The following is a 16149-nucleotide window of genomic DNA, read 5'->3' as shown; positions in this document are numbered from 1 at the left end:
TCTATCTATCTATCTATCTATCTATCTATTATATAGTGCCTTTCACATCTATCTATCTATTATATAGTGCCTTTCATATCTATCTATCTATCTATCTATCTATCTATCTATCATATAGTGCCTTTCACATCTATCTATCTATTATATAGTGCCTTTCATATCTATCTATCTATCTATCTATCTATCATATAGTGCCTTTCACGTCTATCTATCTATCTATCTATCTATCTATCTATCTATCTATCGATCATATAGCGCCTTTCACATCTATCTATCTATCTATCTATCTATCTATCTATCTATCTATCTATCTGTTATATAGTGCCTTTCACATTTATCTATCTATCTATCTATCTATCTATCTATCTATCTATCTATCTATCTATCATATAGTGCCTTTCATATCTATCTATCTATCTATCTATCTATCTATCTATCTATCTATCTATCTATCTATCTATCATATAGTGCCTTTCATATCTATCTATCTATCTATCTATCTATCTATCTATCTATCTATCTATCTATCATATAGTGCCTTTCATATCTATCTATCTATCTATCTATCTATCTATCTATCTATCTATCTATCTATCTGTCTATCTGTCTATTCCTGACCTCGCTTTGTCCAGCTATTTTTTCAGTTACACCTGACCCTGATCATTAATTTCCTGTTGTTTGCGCTAATGTGATCTTTACAATCTTTTTTTTTGATACTGTAGCGACTGACGTAATAAAGTGTCACAACAGTTTTACTTGATCAATCGCTGACTTCGTAACCCCAAACCCAACTTTCTAGCACCTTCTCCAACCCCTCACCCGCCGGGTCTGGCCCCCCCCCCTTTACCGCATCAATCAGTACCCCGCTATCAGTCTTCCATGCTGTACTCCGCCATCCCTCAAACTGACCTAACAGTCACTTAAAACCAAAAAGGCCGCAACCTGGCTGGGATGCTACAATACTTTTGAATTTTACTGCTTTCATATTCTTGACCTTTCTCTGCATGTGTATTGCACCATCATTTGTTGGAGCCTTTCCAATCACCACTGCTTTCATAATCTCTTATCTGCCTTTTTTTCTTCTTTGCTTAGTCGTTGACGTTTCATCGAGAACGTATTGTCCTCATACGCTTTATATGTGCCGAGAGCACAGGATCAGTGTGTGCTACGTGCCTTTACTCGACTGAGTGTTTGGCTGGCTCTGCTCTTATTTGATATTGTTAGCATCTCGCAGGTCTTTAAAGTGTTTTCCGAGAAGATCACGTCTCATTGCCCTGCTTTTCCTTTACAGGATTTTTCTTATAATAGATAGATAGATAGATAGATTTAAACTTTCACTTTAATTCTATTTTTAAATTCATTTCAATTTTTTATTTGCACTTCATTTTGTTACACTCTGCGGTGGGCTGGCGCCCTGCCCGGGGTTTGTTTCCTGCCTTGCGCCCTGTGTTGGCTCCAGCAGACCCCTGTGACCCTGTAGTTAGGATATAGTGGGATGGATAATGGATGGGGGTGGCGCAGTGGGTAGCACTGCTGCCTCGTGGTTAGGAGACCCAGGTTCGCTTCCCGGGTCCTCCCTGTGTGGAGTTTGCATGTCCTCCCCGTGTCTGCGTGGGTTTCCTTCCACAGTCCAAAGACATGCAGGTCAGGTGCATTGGTGATTCTAAATTGTCTCTAATGTGTGTGCGCCCTGTGGTGGACTGGCACCCTGCCTAGGATTTGTTCCTGCCTTGCGCCCTATGCTGGCCGGGATTGGCTCCGGCAGACACCCATGACCCTGTGTTAGGATATAGCAGGTTGGATAATGGATGGATGGATGGATCTTTTGTTGTTTTCCTATTATTTTCCTCTTTTCTTGTGTAGTTTCCTCCCTTCATTTAACCCTAATAGTGAAAATTAACAACCAGCACAGCAGACACCCGGGATGATGAAAGCAGCAATGACTTCAGTGTCAGACCCGCTAATTAGTAAATGATCAATTAAATACTAGAACACCTGGAATAGCAGAAAGAAAATGAAGCTGAAAATGCTGATAACAACTTAAAAAAACGACATATTCTCCATATAACTGCTTATTAAATTAATAAAAATCGACCAAACTTGGTTTGCAATTTCTACATCGACTCCAAAACACAGAAACTGGGAAATAATGACTCACTTAATTAGGCTAAGAGTCCAATGAAATATGGAAGTTGGTGGGAACAAAAACCTGCAGCCACTGCGGCCCACCAGGACCAGAGCTGGACACCCGTACCTTAGATAAAAGTCTGCAATGTGCCCTTTAGTCACAAGTCTGAGGTGTCAGTCAGTCATTATCCAACCCGCTATATCCTAATACAGGGTCACTGGAGCCAATCCCAGCCAGCACAGGGCACAAGGCAGGAACAAACCCCGGGCAGGGCGCCAGCCCACCGCAGGGCGCACACACACACACACCAAGGACCTGCATGTCTTTGGACTGTGGGAGGAAGCCCATGTAGACACGGGGAGAACATGCAAACTCCACGCAGGGAGAACCCAGGTCCCCTTACTGCGAGGCAGCAGTGCTACCCACTGCGCCACCATACCGCCCATCTGAAGTGTCTGATTTGTCATTTTAGACAATGGAGCTGAGGGGTCCCCAACATTATTTAGGGAGATAAATATAAAGAAAGCCTGCAGTTGACCCTAAGTGACATCAGAGCACACAGGAGTGTCATCGTTATTATCTCATGACGATGGCACTCGTGTACCTCATAGGGTCCGTCGAAGCCCCAACCTTCCCAGGCGGCCTGAACATTAGTGAAGGTTGGCCGTCATCATCCTGCCAGACGTGATTTATGGCTTTCTTGTAGAACACTAAGAGTAACCTCCAAGAAATGGTGGCCTCTTCTCTGACTTACTTCCTCTGACAAACAGACACTCGTCATTACTAAATGCTCAAGACCCTTGATTTGCCACCATTACCATATCAGTCCAAATTTTACCCCCTCAGAATGTTCAGATGTGGTCCTCAAACTTCCCCCCCATGGCATGAGACAGTCTGCTTCAGCTCCATAAAGTGTTGGTGGCCGTCACACCAAATGCCACCTTCTTTAAAAACTGAAGTGCAGAAGAACAAACTAAACCTCAAATCAAATCAAATGACGGTGCGGCGTCTCCATATGTTTAGCACATTTGCCTCGTGATGGCAGAAGGCCACGCACAAAGTTGGGTTCAACAGCCACACGAGTTCTCCAAACAACATCAGGCAGGCAGAACGAAAGCCACGGTGGAAGATTTGTGGGGCTGCCAAGTGTCATCCGTTCCGAGCGGATAAGTCGGCCCCCATCAATGTGTTTTTCTTCAGTGAAAAAGTGACAACGTTAAAAATAATTTATTATCCTAATTGCTTACAGCCTTTGTGTGGGATAGAAAGCAAGAGAACCTCAAGAAGTTGTTTGCCAGTCTCCAGAGCCTCCCATTTTCAAGTGTCACGGATTGATGAGACCCAATTCTCGTCGCTTTGTGCTTAAAAAAAAAAAAACAAAACAACCAGCCTGGAGGTGCCCACTTGGTCCTTCTGTATCGAGAGGACCTCCAGCACCTCATAGCTCATCCCATTTGTCTGTCTTAGCCTTGGACGCTCTCACACCTCTAAACGTCCTGCCGCTTAACTGGGGCCGCGAGTCCTTGCCAGCCTTCATTCAGGAAACCCGTGGTTCAGTAGGCGGGGCCACCATGATGTCACATGCCCATGTCAAGATGCCAATTATTTGGGTCAGTCTCCATTAATATCCATTCACATGCATCTGCTGTGCTGAACTATCCTGTGAGAACCAAAACTCCTCAATGTCCTCTTCTTCTTCTTTTGGCTGCTCCTATTTAGGGGTCGCCACAGCACCTGCTCCAGCCGCTTGGGTCCTCAACAATGATCACCCTTGGGTAATCGCGCCACATGGCCATAATGCAGGTAATGTGCCTCCACTCTTCAGGTGGAGATAAAATCAGCAATAAATACACTCCTTAAAACCAACCATGACACTCTGCAGACGCTGGGCTACTTCTCCTTTCTTTGCACGTCTGCCATCCCACCGTGCCTTTCTCGATCCCGTCTCCCCTAAACTTACCCTACTGGTTCTTCCCATCTAACAGAGACGCCAAGCAGCTACGGCCCGTTCCGCCAGCTCTCACCCCAAGTCACCCACTTGGGACTGTGACGATGTGGGTCCTGCACCATGCTCCCTCTTCTCTTTTGGGAGCCCTTGAACCCAAAACCGTCAGTAATGTAACCGGATGAACGGAACAAACCAAAGGGAAGGTGCAAAGGGCAAACGTGCTTTTATTAAAAACAATCAAAAAATGGTGCAGCGCTTCAAGATGGTTCGATAAATAAATGAATAAATAAATAATCCATAAAAATGACAAGTGATGAGTGGAGGTTAAAAAATTGCAAAATAAATAAATCCATTAAAACGAGGCTGGGAGCTGTACTCCTTTTCGTCAAATGCCCGGTGCCATCTCCTTTTAGCTGGCGGCTCACCTGCTTATCCCAATGGGCTTTACAATACGGGAGTCACCCTGCCTGTAGCTGACCTTCTCCTGCTGGTCCGGGAGCATTCCGTCCCCTGGCTACTGTGGACACTGGGTGACACTGTTGTCCCTTAACCCAACATACAGACACGCAGGACACCTCAGTGCCCTCCAAGCACAACAGCCACAGTAAACATCCATCCATCCATCCATCCATTATCCAACCCGTTATAGTTGTGCTTGAAAGTTTGTGAACCCTTTAGAATCTATATATATAATTCACTAAGGCAAGACAACCATGGAAAGCACGCCGGAAGGGGAGTGGATTCACTCAGCCGCCGACAAGTGAGACACCTATGGCGCACGCAGGAAGGTGCCACGCCCACCAACTCCAAGACCATTGGATACGACGACAACTCGCAGAGCCACGCCCACCAACTCGGACGCGACGACACACAAAAACCGGCGTCATTTATATTCTTCTGTCGTAGAGGCCACATGCACTGTTCATAGAGGCGTGTTTCCCGTGGAGGTGAATCGCCATACGCAGCGTGTAAAGCGGTTTGCGAGGGGTATCTCATGGGATCCTTAAAACAATCCTTTACAACTGAGGTTAAAACACAATGAAGTAAGCAGTCTTTAAAAACCGAGTTTTCAGTTACGACGCACGACTGCGTGCACCATAGCAAACTGTTTTACACGCTACATACAGCAATTCGCATCCGCGACAAACGTGCGTCTTCTTAGATACTCCTGCAGGGACACGGAAAGTCTACGCGAGTCACAGGCGCATCTGGACTGTGCAAAGACGACATCGACTCAAGTGACGAGTTGGAGGTGGGCACATGAGCGATGGCGGTCCGCCAGTTTTCAGTCACGGACGATTGTGTGTTGGTTCGTTCCATGCATTGTTATAATGTTGCTTTTCTTGCTGATTCATTACATTACTGATTTTTCAAATGTTCATTTTCTCCCTGTGCTTAAAAATCATTAAAAAACCGGCCTGATTATGCGGCGTATGGTACGCAGTGGGTTGGCTAGTTTTCTATATTTCTGCATAAATATGACCTAAAACATCATCAGATTTTCACTCAAGTCCTAAAAGTAGATAAAGAGAAACCAGTTAAACAAATGAGACAAAAATATTATACTTGGTCATTTATTTATTAAGGAAAATAATATTACATATTTGTGAGTGGCAAAAGTATGTGAACCTTTGCTTTCAGTATCTGGTGTGAACCCCCTTACTAAACATTTCCGGTAACTTCTGATCATTCCTGCACACCGACTTGGAGGAATTTGAGCCCCTTCCTCTGTACAGAACAGCTTCAACTCTGGGATGTTGGTGGGTTTCCTCACATGAACTGCTCACTTCAGGTCCTTCCACAACATTTCGATTGGATTAAGGTCAGGACTTTGACTTGGCCATTCCAGAACATTCACTTTATTCTTCTTTAACCATTCTTTGGTAGAACGACTTGTGTGCTTAGGGTCATTGTCTTGCTGCATGACCCACCTTCTCTTGAGATTCAGTTCATGGACAGATGTCCTGACATTTTCCTTTAGAATTCTCTGATATCATTCAGAATTCATTGTTCCATCAATGAAGGCAAGCCGTCCTGGCCCAGATGCATCAAAACAGGCCCAAACCCTGATACTACCACCACCACTATGTTTCACAGATGGGATAAGGTTCTTATACTGGAATGCAGTGTTTTCCTTTCTCCAAACATAACGCTTTTCATTTAAACCAAAAAGTTCTATTTTGGTCTCATCCGTCCACAAAACATTCTTCCAATAGCCTTCTGGTTTGTCCACGTGATCTTTAGCAAACTGCAGACGAGCAGCAATGTTTTTGGAGAGCAGTGGCTTTCTCCTTGCAACCCTGCCATGCACACCATTGTTGTTCAGTGTTCTCCTGATGGTGGACTCATGAACATGAACATTAGCCAATGTGAGAGAGGCCTTCAGTTGCTTAGAAGTTACCCTGGGGTCCTTTGTGACCTCGCCGACTATCACACGTCTTGCTCTTGGAGTGATCTTTGTTGGTCGACCACTCCTGGGGAGGGTAACAATGGTCTTGAATTTCCTCCATTTGTACACAATCTGTCTGACTGTGGATTGGTGGAGTCCAAACTCTTTAGAGATGGTTTTGTAACCTTTTTCCAGCCTGATGAGCATCAACAACTCTTTTTGTGAGGTCCTCAGAAATCTCCTTTGTTCGCACCATGATACACTTCCACAAACGTGTGGTGAAGAGCAGACTTTGATAGATCCTGTTCTTTAAATAACGCAGGGTGCCCACTCACACCTGATTGACTGAAAACACCGGACTCGAATTTCACCTTCAAACTAACTGATCATCCGTGAGGTTCACATACTTTTGCCACTCACAAATATGTAATACTAGCAAAATACCCGCGCTTCGCAGCAGCGAAGTACTGCCTTAAAATTTTTATTAAGAAGAGAAGTAAACCTTTTAAACTGAGGGAAAATATACCAATAATTATTTGTTAAGGATCTCTTTGTATACCACATTGTCAGTTCGGCCCTCCGGTTGTAATATGACCAAGCTGTGCGCTGAGCTTACTCTTGAGCATGTAACGTACAGTCGGCCATGTGAACAGTAATCTTGTCTCAAATCTCACAGCTTGGATTGTTGCTCTCATAATCAGTTTGAGTTTCATGGTTTGTTTCAATGACGACAGTATTTGTAGGACTTGTGTTGAAGAGACATTCAGCATCTGTCAAGTGCTGTAAGTATACAACCGGTTTCATCGATAACTTCGCATCCAGCTTTTGAGAGTTTAAACATTCATAAACATCGAAGTGTCCACTACTGAAATCGTCACCTGTGAGTCTAAGATGTTTAAGAGGCATTGGCGGTTGTCCAAAGGTGTAAAATATTTGGCCATTTCGGTACACTTGAAAGTGACAACCGAACAATTCAGCGGCAGCCATCAACTGACATGCAGAACAATAGGTGAAGGGCTTAAGCATTTCACTCTTCTAGTGCTCCTGTGTAGTCTAATTATCTCCTGTACCGTCATCAGTCCACACCTTGAACCTGTCCAGTCATTCAATACATAAGACACAATGGATATCAAGAGTGAGCCTGATATGGCTGTGCAATATGCAACAAAGAGAATGGAAAAGGCAGGTGCCATCTCTGGGCATGGAAACCACTCAGTAAGTGACAGTTCTTTGATCGATGGTGATCACCTCGATAGACATGTTAATGGGGGTACAGTTGGAATGATAAAGGAAATGGGTACCTGAACAATGTAAAGTAAGTCTAAAATACCTACACAATAACTATAATCGTAATAAAAGAACAATAAAACAGCGGAGAAGCCGTGGATTAAATAAAAAGGCTGTAGATATCAGCAGGGAGACGTGAATACCGTGGCAAAGCAAGGAAGGGAATGTAGAGACTGGAGCGACGGGCGGCCTTATATAGGCAGGCAACCAACAACGTGGGAGGTGTTGGGATGAGGGACCCAACGCCACCTCACACGGTGGCCGAGCTGCAGTCTATGGACGTATATATGTACGTAAGTAGGATTCAGTTAGCGTTGGGAACCCGCGTACCATATTTCTTGAAGATGGGCCCATAAGTAACAAAGACCGTTGAAAAGTTCAATATGGCGATCGACAGTGGCATCATACCACCGAAATAAATACCAAATTTCAGCCTTCTACCTACACGGGAAGTTGGAGAATTAGTGACGTTGGAAAGTTCAATATGGCGGCCGACAGTGGCGTCATACCACCGAAATAAGTACGTACATCGGTTTCGGTTAGCGCAGGGAAGCCGCCTACCAAATTTCGTGAAGATGGGGCCATAAATAAGAAAGTTCAACATGGTGGACATTGTTGACCGTTATGACCGTTATGCATAGAATTTCAAAATGAAACCTGCTTAACATTTGTAAGTAAGCCGTAAGGAATGAGCCTGCCAAATTTCAGCCTTCTACCTACACGGGAAGTTGGAGAATTAGTGATGAGTGAGTCAGTGAGTCAGTCAGTGAGTCAATGAGGGCTTTGCCTTTTATTAGTATAGATTCAATCATTTTCCTCAATAAATAAATGACCAAGTATAATATTTTTGTCTCATTTGTTTAACTGGTTTCTCTTTATCTACTTTTAGGACTTGAGTGAAAATCTGATGATGTTTTAGGTCATATTTATGCAGAAATATAGAAAATTCTAAAGGGGTCACAAACTTTCAAGCACAACGGTACAAACCAGAGCGCACATTAAGATCTCAAGATGCCGGTCTTCTTATGATTCCAAGAATTATTAAAATAACAGTGGGAGGTTGTGCTGTTGGTTACAGGACCCCCTAAACTGTGGACTGTTCTGCCTGCTGCTATAAGAGATGCCCCTTCGGTCTCAGCTTTCAAATCCCAGCTGCAGACTCCCTACTTCAGTTTAGCACACCCTGACTAGAGCTGCTGATTAACTGTACAGACTGCATCTCTGTTGTTAGTCATTAGCACTAAAACATAAGCAACATTATAGTTATGATTTGCTACTAACCCTGACCTATTCTGTTTCTCTTCTTGGTACTCAAATGTGGCACTTGGTACCCACTGCCCACCTGTCAAGTTGTTTTACCTCCCTAAGGTAAAGTCATCTCTGATGGGGGATCGCAGGAATCGACGGGTAGAGGGGTCCTTTCATCAGATTGGCTGGCCCAGTGCTGTCTCAGCTGTGGAATGGCCAATAGGAGGAGGCAGCTTGATGGCTGAGGTCTCCAGGACTTTAAATAAATCCAAATCATATTATGGGATATCATCTACTGTTAAATTCTGCTCCGTACTTGTAATATTTTTATTTTTATACCGTATTAAGGATTACTTGTGTTCTGTTTTGTGTATTGGGCGGCACAGTGGCGCAGTGGGTAGCGTTGCTGCCTCGCAGTTAAGAGACCCAGGTTCACTTCCCCGGGTCCTCCCTGCGTGGAGTTTACATGTTCTCCCCGTGTCTGCGTGGCTTCCTCCCACAGTCCAAAGACATGCAGGTTAGGTGGATTGAAGTTTCTAAATTGGCTCTGGTGTGTGCTTGGTGTGTTTGTGTGTGTCCTGTGGTGGGTTGGCACCCTATCTGGGATTGTTTCCTTCCCTGTGTTGGCTGGGATTGGCTGCAGAAGACCCCTGTGTTTGGATTCAGCGGGTTGGAAAATGGATGGATGTTCTGTGTATTGTATTGATCGCCTTCTTTTTGACACCCACTGCACACCCAACCTACCTGGAAAGGGGTCTCTCCTTGAACCGCCTTTCCCAAGGTTTCTTCCATTTTTTCCCTACAAGAGTTTTTTTGGGAGTTTTTCCTTGTCTTCTTAGACAGTCAAGGCTGGGGGGCTGTCAAGAGGCAGGGCCTGTTATAGCCCACTGCGGCACTTCTTGTGTGATTTTGGGCTACATAAAAATAAATTGTATTGTATTGTATGAACTCCTTTTCAAGAAACTTCGCTTTTTCTTCGCTGTTATTTCCTTCCCGACATGGCATGTGTTGCATTGGCTTTGCCGAGTGGATCAGTGACATGTGGCTTTGTCCCCAAATCCTGTGCGGTCTGTTTAATAGACTCACTCATCAAAACTCTCATGTGCAGAATCTGGCCCGCATTATCATGTCCCAGCCATCGACACGCATCAGCAACAAAGAATACAAAATTCCAAAAGCTCTGTCACAGCAAGAATGGTGCCAAGAGGAGGTTTTTGAATCAATTTGAGGGAGCGATGCAGACCCCTAAATCCAGAAGTTTCCTTTTAGCTACCCATCTTATTTTGATTTGTCGTGTTTAGGAAGATACATACTCTCCATCCATTATCCAGTCTGTTTTGTCTAATTAGGGACTGTGGATCATCTCTGCGTCTTCGGGGGTCAGGCTGGAACCAACCCTGGATGGGATGCCAGTGTGACCCACACACCCACCAGCACGCTCTAACAATTAGTCTAACACTCCTGTTGCTGGTCCGGGACAGTCAAACCAGTCACCCTCTGATGTCACCAAGAAAGGACATTATGTGCAAAGGCCCACTACGACATATCCTTCAACAAAAGCTTTAGTGAAAAGTCAAGCAACATGACACCTTTCATTGGCCAACTAAAAAGATTACAATATTCCAGCTACCGAGGCAACTCAGGGCCCTTCTTCAGGCAAAGATGTAATCCCACCTACGTTCTTTCCTCTTAGCCTGGAGGATTTTGTATGAATGCTAACAACAACAGCAACATTTATTTCTAGAGCACATTTTCACACCAATGATGGAGCTCAAAGTGCTTTACAGGATGCAGAAAGAGAAAAAAGACAAAATAAATAATTAAAATAAGAGAACACTAATTAACATAGAATAAAAGTAAGGTCCGATGGCTATTCCAGATTTGAGGTGCCTAACAGCAGAAGGCCACCCGCCCGCCTCACCACTTCTTTTACGTTTAGCTCTTGGAATTCTAAGCAGACCCTCATTTGAAGATCTAAGGTTACGATTTGGAGTGTCAGGTGTCAGACATTCTGAGACAGGGTGGCGAACTCCAGACCTAGAGTGGCTGCAGGTTTTCATTCTAACCATCTCCTTAATTAGTGACCAGTTTTGCTGCTAATTAATTTATTTTGCCTTAGTTTTAATTAACTTGGCCCCTTAATTGTTTCTTTTTCCTTACCTAGCAGCCAAATAATAATGAGACACAAAACAAGCTGCTCACCTGTGCCCACCACACAATATCTGAAAATAAAGAAAGGTGAAGGTCTCAGTAAGGCTGATCTCTTGGGTCACCAAAACATCTTGATGGCGTTCTTAGAAAAAACAGAAAATCAACAGTTTTGGAAATGTCTGCCGGGAGGAGGCCCCGGGGAAGACCCAGGACACGCTGGAGGGACTATGTCTCTCGGCTAGCCTGGGAATGCCTCGGGATTCCCCCGTTAGAGCTAGAAGAAGTGGCCGGGGAGAGGGAAGTCTGGGCATCTCTGCTCAAGCTGCTGCCCCCGTGACCCGATCTCAGATAAGCGGAAGAGGATGGATGGATGGATGGATGGATGGATGAAAATAACGGTTCTCAAACTTTCGTATTTCGCAACCAACCACCCCCTTTTACCTGGAATAAATCTGCGCCCCCTGCATATTATAAGACAGATGAGAATACCCCAGGATACAACTAACAACGGTATGCCACTCGTGCGGTGTCGCGGTATCCTATCGTTTTTATTTCCATAACATTTGCATGTGTTTGGCTAACTTCGATGATATATTTGCAATTTATTTTTTTTAAGTGCTTTAATAACTGTTAAAATGCCTTGTGTGCTTTTTGGTAGTAATTCTAATCCCAAAAACAAAGAATAAATTATTTATTCTTTTTTAATTATTTTTTTATGTAAAGAAACGATTAAATATGTTTTCATTTTTAAAAATCTCGTAAACAAGGACACCGATGAAGTCAATCTGCGCGAGACGAACGTATTTTCGTCCGACAAATATTATATCGATGTTAGTTGTATCATGAAAATAACCCAATGCGCAGTATTAACTCAGTTTGGCAATATTGGCAACGCTGCCAATGTGGTGCAGTCGCGCCGCATTATCACCCGATCTACTGTTACCTGAATGTTCACAGCAGATACCGATACGTCTCGAACTTTCTGGATTGAAAATGAGCTTGCAGGAGCGACATATTCGCGCTAATCCGTGACAGAGGCTGCAGGTCAAGGAGAGGGGGAAGCGTGACGTCAGGAGTGGGGAGCCGGGTGGGGGTCCTCCTCACTGTCCTGTTTCACTTCTGTACGCGGGTGAAGCCACAGCGGACAGCTAGTATATACTGTATATACTATTTTTATATTTATTTATATATATTGTGACAGATAGGGGGCGCTGTCATTCCCTTTTATTTTTATTCGGACTAAACAGTGCACAAAGCACCCTCTACTCCACTATACTCATAAAGCTGTAACAATAACCAATACAACAATCAATCCTCCTACGTCCAGACGCATTGTCCCCTCAGCTCGCCCGTCTGGATCTCCCACAGTCCTTTATAGTCCTTAACCCGGAAGTGCTTCTGACCCCTCAGTCCATGTGATTATCCAGAAAACTCCTTTTCTTCGTCAGCCTGGAAGTTCTTTATTTCTTCCGTCCTCGTGACATGGAGGTACTTCCGGCCTATACGGGGAGTAGAAATCATTCAGCCTCACTGCCCAGCAGCATGCAGCTCGATTGGCATTCGCCATAGAATACCAGAATTGGCAGATGCACCACTGGTGCCCTGTGCTTTTTACAGCTGAGAGCAGGTTCACCCTGAGCACGTGACAGAAGTGAAAGGGTCTGGAGAAGCCATGGAGAACATTATGCTGCCTGTAACATCATTCAGCATGAGCAGTTTGGTGGTGGGTTAATGATTGTCTGGGGAGGCATATCCATGGAGGGTCACACAGACCGCTACAGGCTTGACAAAGGCACCTTGGCTGCCATTAGGTATCAGGATGAAATCCTTGGATCCATTGTCAGACCCTATGCTGGTACAGTGGCTCCTGGTGCACGACAATTCCTGGCCTCATGTGGTGAGAGTATGCAGACAGTTCCTGGAGGATGAAGGAATTGATACCATTGACTGGCCACCACACTTTCCTGACCTAAATCCAATAGAACACCTCTGGGACATTATGTTTTGGTCCATCCAATGCCACCAGGTTGCACCTCAGACTGTCCAGGAGCTCAGTGATGCCCTGGTCCAGATCTGGGAGGAGATCCCCCACAACACCATCTGTCATCTCATTAGAAGCATGCACCGATGTTGTCAGGCATGTATACAAGAACACAGGGGCCATACAAAGTGCTGCGTACAATTTGGAGTTGCTGCAATTCAATTTTGGCAAAATGGACTAGCCTGCCACAATTTTTTCACTCTGATTTTTGGGGCGTCTTTGAATTCAGGGCTCTGTAGGTTGATCATTTTCATTTCCATCAAACGATGTGGCATCCTTTCGTTCCTAACACATTACCCAGTCTATATCAGTATAGATATCCAGGAGGATTTCTTTTTCCCATTGAGATCTGATGTGTTTTCAAAGTGTCCCTTTAATTTTTTTGAGCAGTTTATATAGTGGACACCAGGGGGTAGACAGCTCCCCACACACCCAATGCAACTTCATACAAGTTCAGCACAACACCAGCCTATTGATCTGCGGGAAGCACTTTTGTCTCGGTTGCCACCTGTGCAACACAATAAGCACAAGCCGTCTCTTCCTTTCTCTCTCGTCTGTCTCGTCTGTCTGTACACCTCCACTCCTCCTCCCGCAAGTTTTGTCCTCCACCTGCCGACTCGGCCCCCTAAATGCAGTGAGGTGGCTCCTTTTATAGAGATCACGGGACACCTGGGGCACATCCGCGTGTGGCGGCAGTCATGCTCAGGAGGAATCGGCTGTTCCCCATAGTGCCCTCCTGGCAGTGCCCATGGCATCGTAGCAAGTCAGATGGGGGGAGTGGGGGGGCTGTCCTCTATCGTCCCGGGGAAGACATTGGCCCGTGTAAGACCCTTGCAAACAAGAGAGAGAGAGAGAGAGAGAGAGAGAGAAGCGAAAGGTTTGTGATTCAGTTTGCATATTTATAGCTAGAGATCCACAAAGGGAGAAAATGAGTCACGTATCTTGAAAATACGAAAACGTGAGCATAACTGCAGTAGGAAAGGTACATCAAGTGGCCACTGTGGTATTGATGGAGATTTCGTCCACATGTTTCGAGACAGTCACTGTCACACAGCATGATGTCACAATCAGGACAGTACAAGATGGTACTGAAGATCTCATAAAACTAAATCCTCCCAGTGCTCCCAGCTTGGTCCAGCCTCGTGGAGCAGACGGATCATTGCATCCTCCACTCCAGTCTTTGTCCTATAGGGTCCAGGTGGTCTACCACGAGAGGACTCCTCTAGTGCAGAACCAGCCTCTCAGAGGTCTTCATGCAGTGAGAATTAAGGGCCACTGGTCTGCAGTCATTAAGTGAGGACGCGCCTGCCTACTTTTGAACGGGCACAATGCAGGATGATTTCCACAGCAGTGACACTTTCTGGAGCCTTAGGGACAAACTGAACAGGTGACAGAGGACACCTCAAAGTTTGGTCAGCACAGGCCTTAAGAACTCGATGATGGACTCCTACAGCTTCTCCTATGTGCAGCTTCCTCACTTGGTCTTCGGGTATGGACGGGCCACGCTGCAGGTCCAGAGGTGGGCTTCTCAATGCCCATTCCAGATGGCGTGGTAGGAGGCGACGTTGTACAGTTATCGAGTGGGTCATTGGACGAAGGTGGCAGTGGGAGGGAAAATCTATTAAAAAAAATTGTCGCAGGGCGTATGAGGAAGAAGAGGTGAGAGGAGATGAAAGCCCCCAGTTCCTCCGTGCTGTATTGTAATTTACTGTACAGAATCAATGGGCATAATATAACACAAAGGAAATTGAATACAACCTGACAGAAAAAACTGGGCCGGCATGATTAACTTCACTTAAGCCTGCTGGTACCTGATAGTTTTGAAAACACTGGTTTACAATTCACCTGCTAGAGCTGCACTTGAACCTTCTTCTAAAAAACGCCTTGGACACATTCGGCCATTTATCCAATTCTTCCATTAAATTAGTGGCAACAGCACGACCAGCTGCTTCCTCCTCACCACTCCAGACCTGAGCTCAGATTTTTGTGGAGTCTGCACGTTCTGTCCGTGTCCTCTCACCTCTCACCTTAAGACATGTCGGTTACATTGATTGGCTTGTGTGCGTCCCAGAGTTCATCTCCTTCATGAGCCCTCACAATCCTTTCAGTGGATGAGGTGGGTTTAAAAAATGAATGAGTGAATGAATGAAGAGAAAATCCATCCATGATCCAACCCGCTATATCCTAACTGCAGGGTCACGGGGGTCTGCTGGAGCCAATCCCAGCCAACACAGGGTGCAAGGCAGGAAACAAACCCCAGGCAGGGTGCACACACACCAAGCACACACTGGGGAAAATTTAGAATCGTCAATACACTTAACCTTTGGACTGTGGGAGGAAACCGGAGTACCCGGAGGAAACCCACGCAGACACGGGGAGAACATGCAAACTCCACGCAGGAAGGACCCTAGGTAGCGAATCCGGGTCTCCTAAATGCGAGACAGCAGCGCTACCGAAGAGAAAATCAATTCACGTATTCAAACCAAACAAACAAATCTTTTTTCTCATAGACCAACTTTTCAGCACTCCCTGAATGACAGCGCTGCTGGACATCGCAACAAAAGAAAAACACAAAACGCCAGCCGCTCTTCAAAGATCCCTCCGGCTCGGAGGCGTGTCCGCTGTTCCCATGACAACGTCAACACTTGCGGCTTTGCCGTCTCCTTGTAATTAGCGCACAAACAGCCACAGGATGGGTGCCAAAGCTTCAGCTGCACATGCCGGCCGAGGGGTCTGCAAAGCCGTGCAGTTAGGGACGTTATTCGGGGTCTGTCGTGTTCGTCGTTTACAATGGAAAGTCAACTGCAAATGACGTCCAATGACAGACGTTCGGCAAAATTCAGAACAAACACTCCACTCGAACTGAAAAGGCAGCGCTGGGAAGGCAAAGCAAAACAGGTATGGAAACGGCAGGTGGAGGACCCTGCAACGTTGCTCTGTAATAATTATTTTTATGT

General features: G+C 45.3%; 1 protein-coding gene across 1 annotated transcript in view; it reads left to right on the top strand.

Moving 5' to 3' along the window:
• Window positions 1-15882: 15882 nt before the first annotated feature.
• Window positions 15883-16149, top strand: part of LOC120535106 — a 127588-nt gene continuing 127321 nt past the window's right edge. Inside the window, exon 1 of the mRNA XM_039762690.1 lies at window positions 15883-16090. Within this exon, the coding sequence (XP_039618624.1) occupies window positions 15983-16090 (108 nt within the window). The 5' untranslated portion in view covers window positions 15883-15982. The remainder of the gene's footprint in view (window positions 16091-16149) is intronic.

The sequence above is a fragment of the Polypterus senegalus genome, chromosome 9 (genome assembly GCF_016835505.1).
Source record: "Polypterus senegalus isolate Bchr_013 chromosome 9, ASM1683550v1, whole genome shotgun sequence".
In the NCBI taxonomy this organism is placed as follows: domain Eukaryota; kingdom Metazoa; phylum Chordata; class Cladistia; order Polypteriformes; family Polypteridae; genus Polypterus; species Polypterus senegalus.
Note: the sequence above shows the minus strand (reverse complement) of the source record. Positions and strands in the feature narration are given on the sequence as shown.